Raw genomic sequence first — 16,715 nt, forward strand, 5'->3', positions numbered from 1 at the left:
ATCACAGGATCATTTTGGTTGGAGAAGATCTTTGAGATCATTGAGTCCAACCATTCTCTAACTCTACCAAGGCTGGTGCTAAACCATGAATGATGAGAACTGGAAGGAAAAACTACCCTCTCAGAAGGTATTTAATCATGCCAATTTTCCCCTTCTAAACACAACCCCCTAGAAGGAAAGCTGAACCTAGAAACCCCAGTGGTTTTTGGGGTTCCCTGTGCTGAACAGATGGGTTTGTATCATTAAACCTTCCAGCAGTGCAGAACCAATTTGCAACCCTGAAAACTGCTTTTTTTCCTGCCCATTTCAGAGCATGCTGCGTAAGATGGGATTCCTTGCTGAGGAAGGGGACCAGAGGAGGATGATGGAGCAACCAACAAGCTTGTCACCAGGAGCAGAAACTTGAATATTCCTCAAGAGCAAAACTGCAACAACTCATCCATAAAACGCAGTCAAAAGGGAAAAAAAAAAAAAAAAGGACTTCATTTAATTAGTGATATGTAAAGACTTTTGCATAGAAAAGAGGTTAACAAAGTAATACATAAAAGACCAACTAGGTACACTATTTTTAAAACAAATATTTTAAAAGTATATTTTGCATAATGTTTAACATTCTCAATGCTTATTGCTTTCTCCACACAGCAGAGAAATCAAGTGCATAATAATACATGCTGTGTTTTATCTTTTTTTTTTGTTTGTTATTTATTTGGTTTTTTTTTTACATAAAATCTCTAGTTCTTGACTGGATGTATTAAAATACTTAGGTTATTTTAAGTCACTGTAATTAAAAAAAAATAAAAATAAAAATGAAAGCAAACCCTTTTCTGCAGCACTAATTGTCTGGGTATTTGCAAAATAATTTACTCGCATCCCCTCCCTTCCCACCCCCACCCCTGCCCCAAATACATTCATTTTGGTTTGGAATCAAACCCATGTTACAATGTTGGCATCTTGACAGCCAGTTTCAAAGTTGTCCTTACTGTCACTTCAATCATACCCAGAGTGAGCGCTCTCCCAGAACTTGATAGTGAAGAGGGATCTTGCACAGAATCAGCTACAAGTAAATGTCCAAATAAGCTAAATAAGTTAATTTGAACTCTTACAACACCGAGTCCCTTGTGTTGGCATGAATCGACCGTATCCGAGCGTGCACGCTTTTAAGAGGTGGTGACTTCTGGGCGCATGACAAATCCACTGTTTGTGCAGCTAGCACCGCATTTAAGCCATCAAAAAGAGTGCCCCGAGGCTCACAGGCAACGCTGAAACGTTCATTAATCCCAGCACTGATAAGATAATTGCTTTTACCAGCGCTGTGCTCGATGTCACAATTTGGCAAGTCTGTACAAAGAAAGGGAACTAAGGAAGTGAGAACTAGGCTGTCAAACTCAGCATTCTTCCTCAGCAAGCTTTTGGCTAAAAAACCCCAACCAAACCTCTCCCCCTTCGAGAGCACGCTCTTCCCTGGAAAGCTGTCCCAGTTCTGAAGGTGCACGCAGGATTTTGTCTCTCTCCCATACCATTTCCATACCTGTGCAATGTTACTTGTTTTAGCAGAACACACATAGATAGATTCTTTTTATTTATTATTTTTTTCTTCAGTATCAGGCACTTAGAATACTCAAACTCTTTTTCTAGCCTGGAGGGACACGGTAGATGTGTTCCCTCACCTCTCTGCCAAACAAGGATGCATAGCTGGAGAATTATTAGTTCTAATGTCTACGTATTTCTACGTATTTCCCAGGAAACTTCTACAGGCTGTGATGTGGTCACGCTGCTCCTGAAAGCCACTGCTGCTCCCTCAAGATGCCTTCAGCAAAAGCAGCTGAGAAGAAGATACCATGTGGTGTCCTCACCGACACCTGAGAGGAGAAAGATAGTTGTGCAAGGTCTAGGTGGGCTTGCTGGCACCTTTCAGGCCCTTTGGGTGAAGGTAGCCACTTGGCCAGGCTGAGCAGGAAGGACATGTGGAGTCCTGGAGTCTTGTGAAGGACACGAGGATTCCTGGAGCCTCAGGAAGGACACAGAGAGTTCTGGAGCCTCAGGAAGGACATGTGGCGTCCTGAAGGCTTGGGAAGGACATGCGGAGTCCAGGAGTCTCAGGAAGGACACAGAGTCCTGGAGCCTCGGGAAGGACATGAGGAGTCCCAGAGCCTTGGGAAGGACACACGGAGTCTGGGAGCCTTATGCGTGGGTGCATGTGGGCACGTGTGGGGGTGTGCACATGAGTGTGTGCTGAGGGAGAGGAGGGAGCCGCACTGGGAAGGGAGAAGGGGGACTTAAAAGGCTCCAACTTCAGTCCCCCAGGGTCGGTAGGGTTTAGTGCCACCCCCGCTGCCAGCCTGCTGAGGGCTGGTGGTGGCCGACACAGCCAGCGGAGGGGTGATGGCCGTTGCCGCAGCCACGGCGGCAGCGGCTGCGCTGGGGGGAAGCATGGGGAAGGTGCCAGTGAAGGAGAGGGGGAAGCTCTGGGCAGCGGCTGTAGCGGCCGCCGCTGCGGCGTGAACAGTAGCCGAGAGGGACAGCAAGGAGGTGGAGAGAGGGGGGACGCAGGGAGCGACGCTGCCAGCGGAGGGGACTCTCAGGGCGGCATCGGCATGGGCAAAAGTGGCGGTGAGCAGGGCAGAGCCGTGGGGGGGCACGTCTGAGGAGAGTCTGCACGGGGCGGTGTCAGAAGCGTGGAGTCCATTCGGCTGCAGCAGGGCGGCCGGGAGGTGGTGAAAGGCAGCGGCCCAGTGGTGAGGGTGCAAGGGGTGATGGTGGTGGGCCATGGAGGAGGTCATGGCGGCAGCTTCCCTCTGAGAGGCACAGGTGCTCAGGTGAGACACGAGTCTAACGCGCAGAGGGTCGGCCGTGTCGAGACCCTCCACCGAAGTCAGGTACCTCGCCACCTCCGTCAGGCACTCCCGGAAGCCAATGCTCATGAAATCCATGGCCAGGGAATGAGCGTCAAAATAACCTGCAAGGGGAGGGCAGAAAATGCGTCAAGCTGGCTTGCCAGTCAGGGATAGGTGCCGTGGCTAACCTCAGGTGGCGAATCTCCCATTTAGGGGTTAAGGTTTGCAACGTGCAAGTGTGTTCTCCGATCTGTAAATGATTTGTGTGACCATCCCTGTAACGCGATAGGCTGCAGTTGGTTTTGCAGACAATACACAAACACAAAAGAACTAAGTCCATAAGTACTCAGGATATTTAAAAAGATACACGATGCCTCTCCTGAAATTCCTCAGCAAGCTGCTGCAGTGCCGTTTTGGTCCATGTGTGTGTGTGTGAACAAGACTTTTATCCACACAAAGAAGCAGGCTGGAGATCAGAGAGCTTGCAGGCACTGCCCTGCCCTTTCTTCCCTGCACTGGCATTCATCACAAGGCTCTCCAACTATTTCTCGACATTGTGAGATAGTTGTAACTGCTGCTGGGGTTCCATCTACTTCACACAGTCATTAAGACAATGTGACATACGGTGTTACTTAACTGCAAACTCAAACCATCTTGTCATGACTCTGCACACACAGTAAAAAAGCTTTACTGCGAAAACGTTTTATGTAATGCCATTGCTAATTTGGAGATGGAAGACTGACAGTCATATGGCCCATGAGGTATTTCAACAAACAGCAACTGGAGCTCCACAGGCTTGGATTTGAAGAAGGGGGAAAAAAAAGAAGAAAGAGGGGGGAAAAAAAAAAAAGAAGAAAGAGGGGGGAAAAAAAAAAAAAGAAGAAAGAGGGGGGAAAAAAAAAAAAAGAAGAAAGAGGGGGGAAAAAAAAAAAAGAAGAAAGAGGGGGGAAAAAAAAAAAAGAAGAAAGAGGGGGGAAAAAAAAAAAAGAAGAAAGAGGGGGGAAAAAAAAAAAAGAAGAAAGAGGGGGAAAAAAAAAAAGAAGAAAGAGGGGGGAAAAAAAAAAAAGAAGAAAGAGGGGGGAAAAAAAAAAAGAAGAAAGAGGGGGGGAAAAAAAAAAGAAGAAAGAGGGGGGGGAAAAAAAAAGAAGAAAGAGGGGGGGGAAAAAAAAAGAAGAAAGAGGGGGGAAAAAAAAAAGAAGAAAGAGGGGGGAAAAAAAAAGAAGAAAGAGGGGGGAAAAAAAAAAGAAGAAAGAGGGGGGAAAAAAAAAAGAAGAAAGAGGGGGGGAAAAAAAAGAAGAAAGAGGGGGGAAAAAAAAAAGAAGAAAGAGGGGGGAAAAAAAAAAGAAGAAAGAGGGGGGAAAAAAAAAAGAAGAAAGAGGGGGGAAAAAAAAAAGAAGAAAGAGGGGGAAAAAAAAAAGAAGAAAGAGGGGGAAAAAAAAGAAGAAAGAGGGGGAAAAAAAAGAAGAAAGAGGGGGAAAAAAAAGAAGAAAGAGGGGGAAAAATAAGAAGAAAGAGGGGGACAAAAAAGAAGAACGAGGGTGAAAAAAGAAGAAGAAAGAGGGGGGGAAAAAAAAAGAAGAAAGAGGGGGGAAAAAAAAGAAGAAAGAGGGGGGAAAAAAGAAGAGAGAGGGGGGGAAAAAAAGAAGAAAGAGGGGGGAAAAAAAGAAGAAAGAGGGGGGAAAAAAAGAAGAAAGAGGGGGGGAAAAAAAAGAAGAAAGGGGGGGGTAAAAAAAGAAGAAAGAGGGGGGGAAAAAGAAGAAGAAGAAAGAAAGGGAAAAAAAGGCATTTGGGGAAAAAAAGTCTTATTAAATGCACATGAAAAGATACTCCCTTTCTAAAAGGGTTTAGCATCCAAATCTAGTACTTAAGTTGCAACTCATCAACTACAAAAAAAACTTCTTCCAGTTTGGGGAATGTTCCTATTTTAGTTTAAAAGTAGTCTCCTTGGGGGAATAATATCCTATCTGCTCCCATGCTTGTATGGTGCTCGCATTGGGGATTTTTAGGTAGGATGTAAAGATCAAGAGCCCTTATTATGGTGGAATGCATAGCTAATGCAGTATCTGCATCAGGCCTTGCACTCTCTGGCATGGAATAATCTCAGTCTTCCTGGAAAATGCTCACCTCAGATAGTTGATCCCACTCTTACCAACTTCCAAGCAAGAAAGGAGCGTTTCTGTGGCTGCACGCCCGCGTTACTGAGCTCTTTTATAGATGTCTCCCCGAATCCCCTGCCTGCTGTGCTACCCGTCCTGCCAAATCCCCCAGCACTTCTGGTGCAGGCTGCTAGCTCACCTGCGGCTGCCTGCAACCCGAGAGCAGCGCCGGCTGAGCAGCGGATCGGGGAGCACTAGGGGTCGGGGACTCGTCTCAACAAGCACCGACCGACTCCTCGCCGTTCTCATCCTGCCAGGGCCGCCGCGACCGAGCGCTGGCTGGGAAGGCCACGCTTTGAGTCAGCTCCCGGGGAACAAACGCCGGGCAGGCAAGCAGCTCTAAGCTAGCAGGGTACCTGCTGGGGTGCCAGCCAGCCTGGCATAGGGGCTGCCTCAGTGCCAGAGGCTCCAGGACCTCCGGCAGCTTCAGAGGGGCTGACGCGCAGCCAAAGCCACCTCCCGGCTCTGGCCATGAGTCAGCCAGCCTGGGAGTCCTGAGAGCATGCAGCTCAAGCCAGGGCTTCCCAGCCTCCCTCCCTCTGGACCGGAGGAGATGTGGGGGATGTGGTTGTCACCAGCTTCCCGTGAGTCTGAGCTGCTGGCTCTGTGACCAGCTGTCCCAAAGCCCTGGTGATCCTGGCTCTTCCTCAGTCTCCTTTGGTGGCCCAGACATGAAAACAGAAGAGAGATGAGAGCTGGGACTCCCAGGCACCATTCTGTTTTGATTGGGATGGTTATCTATTCAGGTCTCTCCTTTGCATGTTTCCTCCTGTGAGAAAGACTTTAAAATGTTGGGGTTTGCTTCTTTCCAACACCAAGGAACATCCTTCCCCACCACACACATGCATATGCACCAATGTTTTGTAGCAAATGGGAAGCCTGGGTTTTACTTCAGCTACCCTGGTAACCCACCTGCTCTGCACACAGGACAATGGATAAGTCACCTGAGCTATATTAATCCAAGTGTCACTCACCCAATCTAAATTAGCCATGAAGCTGCAATAAAGCCACACCAAGGTCTCACAAGTGACTCCCTGTTGACAAATTACTCCTCCCCTGTGCTTGCTTGCAGAGTCAGTGAAAAGCCCTGGCCTCAGGCCAAAATAATAACTCAAAGTGAACAGGAGACCATTCCCCCACCTGCCTCCGGGTAGAAACAGGGTCTGCACAGGACCTCAGAGGTGGCAGCCTGCCTGGCCTGGGAAGCTGTGAAAAGCAGAGAAAGGACAGAAGCCACGTTGGGTTTTCTTCTGCTCTGCCCACCTCGGGCACACCATGCCGAGCAGTGTCTGACTCCACCCTGACTTGCTTAGCCCCAGGCATTCCTCATAGTGGGTGTCCTCCATTTCTGTGTGAGGAGGATGAAGATGAGTTTTTTCCAGCCCTCAGTGTGGTGGAACTTAAGGGTATTGGGACCCATTTCTCCCTGCAGCAATAATAGCTTTTGTCCATAGGAAAAATGATGGAACACTTTTTTTTTTTTTTTAACTGATCCAAAACAGTCCCTGGCTCAGAGGATGAATTACAAAGTGGGAATAACTGCACTTGCAAATAAAACAAGCATCTGCCTTGAAAACACCCTAGGAAATGATATTTGAAGCTGTTACTTAGGTTGCAAAGTAAAACATTAAGCAAGCAGGAAAAGCAGGCTTCAACTTTGCCCAGTGCTAAGACACCCCCCCTCCCCCTTTTTTTTTCTCAAAGTTTCTTAATCCATGAGATTACTCTTATCTCTGGGGCACATGGTGAAGATAAAGTAGTTGTGAAGTGATCAGGTATTACATTGACATGCCACCAGCTACAGACCATGGTGAGGAAGGCAGCTGTGGGTCTGAGCCATCATTGCCTCTTCCTGCACCCTGACTCTTCATCCTTCCCACGCTGTTCTCAGCAGCCGTGGCAGGGAACGGCCCAGCAGCGGATGACCAAGGAACAGACCACAGGGCTTGGGACTGCCAACAAAATCCAGCTTTCCAGCCAGGGACCAGGGCTCTGCCAACCAACACACATCTCCTATGGCAGCTCCCGTTCCAGCCACTTTGTCCTCTGCCCCACCAGCTGGGCCACCTGACCTAACCCTTTACAAAATAGAATCATAGAACTGTTGAGGTTGGGAGAGATCTTTGAGATCACCAAGTTCAACTGCTTGTTCAGGGCTCACAAAATAATGAATAATTGTGGTAGTTTTAGGCTGTACCTTTAAATTTTTCCACAGATCTTGAACAGAAAGTGGTAGAGTGTAAATAAATCACTATTAGGTGTAAAAAGGAATATAATGATAGTTCTAAACAATTCCATTGGAGAGGTATCTACCATAAGATTTAGTTTGCAAAACAATCTTTCTCTTTTTGCTTCTTGGGCTCTGGATGATGCTTCTCCTGGCTTTACTGACCTTGGCTGCACTGCTTTGTTGTGACTGGTATTAACAACAACTTCTCTACTCTTCTTTTCTCTTGTCCCTTTCGTGTACAGGAGGTTAGGGAAGGAGGCAGGGAAGCGAGAAGCTGTTGCAGCTCCCCTGGTCTTTGGCCAGGGGAGTCCTTCTGTTGTTTATTAATTGTAAATACCTGTAAATATTGTAAATCCTGTATATTTTGTACATATTCATTGAATTGCATTGTAGATTGTAGTTTTGCTTGTAAATACAGCTCCATTTGCTTCCAGCTGAGCTGGTCTGGCAAATTTAATGTTGGGGGGAATTTTCAGCTGGGGGGAATTCGCTATGTTGGGGGGGAATTTCCCCACCACAATAATCCCCCTTCAAAATAAAATAATCCCAAATACACTGGTTTTGAGTGGGGAGGCAGAGGATGGAGGGTTCCTAGTAAATTAAGTCTCTAATGGGGTTCACCACCTGCCCTCCTGCTGTGGGTGCAGACATCACGGGGGTAGAAGCTGCTGCAGCTCTCCAGAGGAGCGATGTGCAGCGTGAGGCAGGGGTCAGGCTGGGATAGCCGAGCGGCACATCGTGCAGAGAGGACCGAGAGAAACAACCACCACGTCCCTCAGCAGCTGAGCCTCGTTTGCCCTGTACACCAAGTGAGACAAGAGCTTGTGGAGAGCCAGCACGCAGCCCCCGCGCACGGCACCATCACCGACACGCAACAGAGGATCTGAATTCGAATTGCACAAGCATGACCAATTCTGGCCTTTCGTAACTTTCAAGAGTTTTCCTCAAGAGCTCCACCAAACAAAGAGTGCTTTTTAAAAGTAGCTTTTGGATATAAAAATTAACTGCCTTTCCCCCCCGCACCTTTCATTCTTTTTAATTGTGCACATTTTCTGAGGAATCGAGAGGCACGTGTGTTATGCGAAGAATGAAATTCCTTTCACCTCTAACAAAACAAGTTGCCCATAAATGTGAAGTTTTAAATGCATTAATGCAAGAGCCTTGTGACACCTAGCAAACACTTATGGCAGCTTGCTGCTAATTTTCACAAACACCACCAGCCTCTCCCATCCCCATCTGTTGTCGCGCAGGCACCAATTATAAGCTCAGTTCTGTAGTCACTAAAAAGTTCAGAGAGGAGCAGTTATTCAGTCATGGGATAAAAATGTTTGGGTCTAATCAAAAAAGGAAGAGAGAGAGCAGCAGCCTTGTGGTGGGTTGAAAATTCCCCCCCAGCATAAAATTGCCAGACCAGCTCAGTGGAAGCAAATGAAGCTGTGTTTACAAGCAAAACTACAACCTAAATATGCAATGCAATGAATATGTACAAAATATACAATATTTACCTATGTGTACAATTTATAAACAGCACAAGAACCCCCCTGGACAAACCAGGGGGCTACTAATAGCTTCCCCGTTCCCTGCTCCCTTCTCTACCTCCCTGTACACGGGACAAGAGAAAGAGCAGAGAGTTCCTGTTAATTACTTGGCCACAACAAGAATGCATTCATGGTCAGCAAAGCCAGCAGAAGCCAGAAGTTAGTATCTGCCAGAGCAAGGAAACCGAAAAGGGAGAAAGTTCGTTTACACAAAACAACTTTGTTAGTAGCCTGTCCAATGGGATTATTCAAAACTTATCATTACTTTCCCTTTTACACCCAATGGCTATTTATTTATATTCTATCACTTTCTGTTCAAGACCTGTGGAAAATTTCCCAGGCACAGCCTGAAACTACCACGAGCCTCCTCTTTTGTTGCCTTCACCTCTGCAACAGGACGGGTCCATGAGAAATCACCCCGTTTCCACCGCTCCACTTTGAACCACAACCACGGTGGGCAGCACGGGATGGAGGACTGTGCTTACAGGAGGCCAGCAAAGCTTTTCACTCCAAATAAGTTCCGAAATTGTGACTACACAGCACAAGCCCTGGGTGGTTGAAACGGCTTGGCCTGCAGCCTCAGGCCTGTCAGCTCGCACAAGCTGACTGCCGGCTGTCAGCTGAGCTGCTGGGTCAGCCGGTGCAGCCCCTGCGCCATGCCAGCACCACCGCCAGCCAGCCACCCGCACCTCGGACACACGCACTGCCTGCTCCACCAGGTACGTACAGCTGCACAGAGCAAGGCTGGATTTTGTTCTGCTGAACGAGAGGGTCTAACCCTGTCATCTGAAAGCTTTTCTGGAACAAAGACCATCCGACAAACAATAATGAAAGCTCCTCTCCATCCCCTTCCTCGGGTCTAGCTGCTGGATGATGAGGTTTAGCGTTGGGTTTGTGCTACACAATTGTTGCCATAAACCTTCTGTTTATGTTTGGTGTTTGTGTATTTATTTTGTCTCCCTGTGCAGATTTCAGTGCTCTTTGGAAACCCCAAACAAATCTCTGACTGGGCTGCCTGTGAATGAAGCCTTTACTCCCACAGTGTTATGAAAGCAAACACAAGCCCAGGGTCAAGTGCTTCTTTTGTCCCAGTAGTTCTTTCCCACGAGTTCAATCCTGCCATTAGCATTGATTTCCACTCCTTTAATCTGGAAATGCCTATCACAGCTCCCCAAAGCATTCCCCCCCCCTCCCCCCCCCCCCCCGAGATTTCTACAAATATTATAAAAGAAACCATTGGCTCCTTACCTTTACCTCCTGTTGCCTGCAGCATCTTCAGATGATCCACTGTCATTTGCAGTATTTCCGCTTTTTCTAACTTGGCAGATCCCTTTGAGATAAGAGACTCACATCAGTAAAGGCTTACAAGTACTAGAAACTTTAATTTGACATACTTTCCACCGAGCTCAGCCTTATGGCTTCAATTTCCCCTATCATTAGGACATTCTAGGCTTAATTTTTTCATGAGCATCTGCCTCCCAGACTCTGTCTAAAGACTAATGCTGTCTCCTCCCCAGCATAACCAGCAGCAGAATTTTGCTTTATTAAAGCTCTAGTTCAATCTAGCTCTGGCCTTGAAGGTAGCATAGAGATGACAGCTTCAAGAAATGAGAGATATATGTAACTTTCTGGACATGATTTAAGAACAAACACACAGGGAAAGCTGGCAGGACAGGTCTGCACAGCAATCCAAGACCCTGCTGTGACATCTCTTTTCTGTTTTTACCAGTAGGTGTCCCTGTGGACACACACCCAGAAATCTCCCTTTTCATTGCCTGTTAGTGTTTCACATCCCATTTGCCTTCTGAATATTCTGTTATCATTCTCCACTGAAAAACCAGACACACAGTATTTTCAGTTAGCAACAAGTCGAGTTTGCAGGGACAGAGAATCATAGAATTACAGAATCTAGAACCACAGAACCACAGTTGATTGGAAAAGACTTTTAAGATCAAGTCCAACCATTCTCTAACTCTGCCAAGCCTGGTGCTAAACCACATCCCTCAGCACCACATCTCTGCATGAAGCTAAATACTGTGAAAAAGAAAGAGTTTAGCTCCTTTCTCATGAAAAATCTTTTCTGTTACTGAAGGTGGCTCACATAGCTACAATAGGTGGTGGGAAAGTATAAAATACAACTCCAAAGGTAGCATGAACACACTCATCTCTAAGGAAAGCTACTTTGTATGGTATCACACCCTTCAACATCTGGGCACAACCAGACAACTGAGTTTACCATGCAAATGTTGCTGCACTGCAAGAGTTCACCCCTCAGCATTAGTTAAAACCAGGGCTGCACAAGCTGCATGCATGGGTAGATGGCATCCTCCAAGCCACATTCTCCTAGTTATCACCTGGGCCACCTCGCTGCCACTGGCCAGCTCTGCCCTGGTAATGCTGAGACTGTGTCCCACAGCCCCACTGCGCCATCGCCAACTGCTGCGAGGGACTCCGGAGAACAGAGCTGGGATGGAGGGAGGGAGGGAGCGAGGCGGAAGCGAAACTAAACCTCCAACTCGGAAACTTGAGTGAGCTGAATGTCAAGGAGCTGGAAGAGGACCGATGACTTTGTCCTTGGCACACTGCAGGAAAATGGTGGGGGCTTTCCGAGCAGAATACAGCACGCGCTCCGTTTTACGCCAGCACATCTCTTTCGATCCACTTACAGCTTTCAGCACTTTTCCTCATACAAAGGTTGGTGTGCCTATGAAGTTTTGGGCAGATACCCCATTTTACATGCAGCTACATCCTGTAGTTTTCTCAGGCTTCATCTTTTCCATAGCCACGGTACAAGCTGTCTCAGCGAGAGTGACTAATAGCTAAAAACTGCATGGCGCTGGGTAATTTCCAAAAGCCTCTGTAGGATTTGTTTTATAATGTTTGTGGTTTGTGAGAAGTAAACAATAAAAAGGACAAACAACTGTTGTCCCTTGCCCCTGTTTATCTAGCTGAAACTATCCCTGCCACTCCATTTTGCCAGAACTTACAGAAGGGCATAGTTACAACCACCAGTCATGAACAGCGTATCGCAGGTGACACAAGTGATGCTCTCACCATTTAACTTTTAACTTTTCTTTTTAGCCAGCTCTTTGTTCAGATCAGGGACATCACAGGCCTCATTTACTGCAGTGTTTGCCATGCAGCACCTTGCAATCCTGCTCTTAAATTTTACTTTCTGAGGTTTATTTTACTATTGCAAGAAGTTAGGTACTTTTCAGCCAGTTGCTTCCATTTGAAATGTAGAATCCATGGCACTTATCCACAGATCTTCAGATGCCACCAGTAAAACAAGAACAAGGCTCAATATCAGATCAAAGCCCCCCCCCCAATAAAAATCAAGATATGGAAAGTAAATAAATAATTGAATTTAAATGGCATAAACAAAATGGCCTTTTTACAGGACAGGCTGTACCCTAGGCTTTTGGTCTCTCAGTTCATAACCAAAGTAACTTAAACCAAAGTTAGCTGGATCCTTCCAGCCTCCCCACTGAATATTTCTCTCACCAAAAGTCTTTATACATATCCTTGTCTTCACCAGCTCACATGACATGGGTCTACTCCCCCTCCTAATGCCCTGCTTGTAAAGAGTCATTTTAAAACATGGATAATCCAGACTGCTTGCTCCCTCTTTAGGAAATTGGATTGATTAGTAATGAAATGATAGTTTAAAAATTAAAAGGTTTCTTAAAGCAGAGATGAGGGAAATTATATTTAAAGATGTAGACAGAAGGCTAACTGACATACAGGTTTCGGGGGAGCTGTGTTGGTTTTGGGTGGGTTTGTTTGGTTTTTTTTTTTGGTTTTTTTTTTAATAAATATGGAGTAAAGCACATTTTAACAAAACCACTACTGGAATTCATCGAAAGAACAGAGGCAAGATGAACACAGTTACCCTTAAGGGAAAAACAAGTCAAAGAATGGAAATGTTTTTCAGCCTTATAATGAATTATGTTTCTAATAGTTTCACCACAAGAAAGCATTTTATTGAAATGCCTGCTTTGTGCCAGATCAGGACACATACAGTATTATTTTAATGAGTTTTACAAGAGAACTAACATTGCCAGATGAGATACAGAAGAAGAAAAAAAAAAAAAGAGAGAGAGAGAAAAAGGGAAAGAAAAAAAAGAAAAAGGGAAAGAAAAAAAAGAAAAAGGGAAAGAAAAAAAAGAAAAAGGGAAAGAAAAAAAAGAAAAAGGGAAAGAAAAAAAAGAAAAAGGGAAAGAAAAAAAAGAAAAAGGGAAAGAAAAAAAAGAAAAAGGGAAAGAAAAAAAAGAAAAAGGGAAAGAAAAAAAAGAAAAAGGGAAAGAAAAAAAAGAAAAAGGGAAAGAAAAAAAAGAAAAAGGGAAAGAAAAAAAAGAAAAAGGGAAAGAAAAAAAAGAAAAAGGGAAAGAAAAAAAAGAAAAAGGGAAAGAAAAAAAAGAAAAAGGGAAAGAAAAAAAAGAAAAAGGGAAAGAAAAAAAAGAAAAAGGGAAAGAAAAAAAAGAAAAAGGGAAAGAAAAAAAAGAAAAAGGGAAAGAAAAAAAAGAAAAAGGGAAAGAAAAAAAAGAAAAAGGGAAAGAAAAAAAAGAAAAAGGGAAAGAAAAAAAAGAAAAAGGGAAAGAAAAAAAGAAAAAGGGAAAGAAAAAAAAGAAAAAGGGAAAGAAAAAAAAGAAAAAGGGAAAGAAAAAAAGAAAAAGGGAAAGAAAAAAGAAAAAGGGAAAGAAAAAAAGAAAAAGGGAAAGAAAAAAAGAAAAAGGGAAAGAAAAAAAGAAAAAGGGAAAGAAAAAAAAAGAAAAAGGGAAAGAAAAAAAAGAAAAAGGGAAAGAAAAAAAAGAAAAAGGGAAAGAAAAAAAGAAAAAGGGAAAGAAAAAAAAGAAAAAGGGAAAGAAAAAAAATAAAAAGGGAAAGAAAAAAAGAAAAAGGGAAAGAAAAAAAGAAAAAGGGAAAGAAAAAAAGAAAAAGGGAAAGAAAAAAGAAAAAGGGAAAGAAAAAAAAGAAAAAGGGAAAGAAAAAAAGAAAAAGGGAAAGAAAAAAAAGAAAAAGGGAAAGAAAAAAAGAAAAAGGGAAAGAAAAAAAGAAAAAGGGAAAGAAAAAAAGAAAAAGGGAAAGAAAAAAAAGAAAAAGGGAAAGAAAAAAAAAGAAAAAGGGAAAGAAAAAAAGAAAAAAGGGAAAGAAAAAAAGAAAAAGAAGAAAAGGGCTTACTTGTTTTTCAAAAGCAGTTGGCACAAGCCTCCTCAGCTCTGATAAACTGTTATTTATACGATCTCGGCGCCTCTTCTCTATAATCTAGTCCCAAAATAAAAACAAAACACATGAGGTTTATGAAAATAAAGAGTTGAAGGGCAAAAATCGCTGCACGCATGCAAACTGTCACAGGGGAAGAGAATGAAACACAACCTACCCCTCTTCTTTTCTTCCTGGCCATAATCTGAGATGTTGTCGTTGGGGAACTCGAGCGAATGACAGAACTGTTACTTTGCCTGTGAGACAATAAAAGTGTGTCAGGTGTTGCACAACTTGGCATTGCTCTTTGAAGACACCTCAGGCCACCATATGAAGTATGTCTAGTCCCCTCTCATGCCGTTTTCAGTGCTTAGAAGATGTGCTTTGGACTGCACAGTGTTTTCAAAGAGACAGAAACCCTTCATTTCTGACTGACACAGCACATCTTTGGAATTGACGGAACAGTCTCTTGGCAATAAAGTCCTTTTCTGGAGGCAGCTCATTGCCCAGCTGAATTGATTCCATTTTCCTTGCATATAAAGCCCTGCCTACTACCAAACACAGGCTGAAGAACGAAAGGCCAAAGCTACATGAACCATAGAATTGTCTATGTTGGAAAAGAGCTTTAAGATCATCAAGTCCAACTGTTAACCCAGCACTGCCAGGTCCCTCAGCACCATATCTACAAGTCTTTTAAATCCCTCCAAGGACAGTGACTTAAATGCTTTCCTGGGCTGCCTGTTCCAGGCCTGACAATCCTTTTGGGGAAGAAATTTTTCCTTATGTCCAACCTAAATCTCCCCTCCATCTCCACATGCTACTAGCAGTGTTAAGTGCACATATCTGATGCCACAACCTCTGCTTGCCCACTATTTTTTGACATCACTGCCCATCATTGCAAGAGTCAATAGATGCTCGAGTCCAAAGCCAGCTGCCCAGCCCAGGTCTCTGGGGCTGTCCTGCACCAGGAGCAGAATTCAAGTTTTACTTTTAAAACTACACTACCCAGGAGTAAGAAAAGGCTTTTATTTCATCATGAGCTGGCAAAAAAATCCAGTAGCTTTTAATACTCATTTAGCCACTGAAATGGACTGGATGGAGCTCCAGTGCATGTGCCTCTAAATTGGCAAGGGTTCCTCTGAACCACCAGCAGGGAATCCAGGAGCACCCCCAGCCGGGTCTCCAGCGGCCACCAAGGCTAACCCCTGGCTAGCTCTGGGGATTTGCTGAAGTCACCGCTCAATCGCTGTTCATCCCTGTTCTCTGCTCACCACTCGCTTCCCACTGGCACCCAATCCCTTAGGTTGCACGGCCTACTGCAGAACTAGTTTGGGAAAGATCTGATTGAAAATGGCCAATTAAGCGAAGCTAACAAGCTGCAGCCCGCGGGCTCACAGGCTCCCAGTAATGTCGAGGGTCAGGCAGCTAAACCGTGGGGTGAATTCCCGGGGGGACTATCAACAAGCTGCTGGTTGACCTGGAGGGAGACAAACCTTCACCCTGCTTCTCACTCGGGGGCTACCCACCCCACTCGGGATTCCCCCTGACTCTGCCCTATCCTGGAGCATATCCCAAGTCGGCAACCCCGGGGATGTGAGGGTGCTCCACTTACCCGGAGTAGTTGTTCTCGCTCCCAACGTCTATCGTCTCGTCCATGTCGCTGTCTGAGGTAGTTTCCTCGCAAGGCCGCTTCATTGTGGGCACAGGACGCGGCGCAGCTTATGGCCGTGGTATGGGCAGAGATAAATAAATCCGGGCGGGGGGAAGAAGGGTCCCTCCGGCACGGCTCGGCTCCGCACCGCCAGCAGAGCGAACCGTCTCTGAGGCGCTTTCCCACGCCGCGGCACAGCCTCAAGCCCGCCGGCCCGCCCCCGGCCAGCCGCGCCCCGCCCCGCCGGGCAGGGGGGGGCCGCCCACCGCGGAGGAGCGGGCGGCAGCACTGCCGGGGTCCGGCCGCTCTCGGGCCACGGCAGGCGGGGAGCGGAGCGGGGCAGATGCCCCCGGCACGGGGCTCCGGGGCATCCTGCGGGGGAAACAAGCAGCATCTGGCTCCTGGCCCTCCCATGTCGCCGAGGAGTGTGAGAAGGCAGCCCCGATGTCCCACCCGGCGTTTAGCGGGGGGTCTTCTAGCCCCTGGCCTCCAATCCTCGAGCCTGATCAGCACCTCCCTGCTGTCCTGTAAAGCCCTCGGTGGCGGTGGCAGCCCCAGCCGCCGCTCCCTGGGTGCAGCTGTGTGTCGTGTACAGCACAGGAGCGCGGCTTCGAGGCTGTGTAAACCCCAGGGAGGGTATAAAGCCTGGGAAGGGCATAAATCCTGGGAAGAGTATAAATCCCCGGGAAGGTACAAATCCCAGCCCAGCCGGGCGAGCGGCCCCGCCCGCCCCGTCCCGCAGAGGTTCCGAGGCGCAGCGGGCACCGGCCGGGATGAGAGCCAAGCACGGCGGTAATCCCGGCTGGAAAGGACACGGAGGAAGCGTAGCGGCTCGGTTAGCGGAGGATCTCTAGAAGGAGGGTTTTATTTTGCTTTGGTTTGGGTTTCCCCCCTCACCCCTGCGTCCTTCTGCTGTTCTCTAATTCCGGATTCCTGACAAAGCACAGTCGGGCTGGTGCGTTCTCCGCAGAAATTTAAATCTCCCACCTTCGATGGCTGTCCTGCTCTGCCTGTCCCCTCTGCCACCTTCCTGGGAACCATTTTTCTGCCACGTCCGCTGCCAGGACGCTGTCTGAGAGTGGCCGGGGACGGCGGGCACGCTGC

The 16,715-nt window shown here is 46.4% G+C and overlaps 1 protein-coding gene across 1 annotated transcript; it reads right to left on the minus strand.

The window, feature by feature from the left end:
- Positions 1 to 2,276: 2,276 nt before the first annotated feature.
- On the minus strand, positions 2,277 to 15,655 carry HEY2 (hes related family bHLH transcription factor with YRPW motif 2). The gene is made up of 5 exons (XM_054393130.1): positions 15,573 to 15,655; positions 14,139 to 14,217; positions 13,940 to 14,023; positions 10,007 to 10,088; positions 2,277 to 2,956 (listed from the first exon to the last, which is right to left on the minus strand). The coding sequence occupies exons 1-5, from the start codon at positions 15,653 to 15,655 to the stop codon at positions 2,277 to 2,279; spliced, it is 1,008 nt and encodes a 335-aa protein (XP_054249105.1).
- Positions 15,656 to 16,715: the final 1,060 nt, after the last annotated feature.

This window comes from Indicator indicator, chromosome 27, assembly GCF_027791375.1.
Source record: "Indicator indicator isolate 239-I01 chromosome 27, UM_Iind_1.1, whole genome shotgun sequence".
In the NCBI taxonomy this organism is placed as follows: Eukaryota; Metazoa; Chordata; class Aves; order Piciformes; family Indicatoridae; genus Indicator; species Indicator indicator.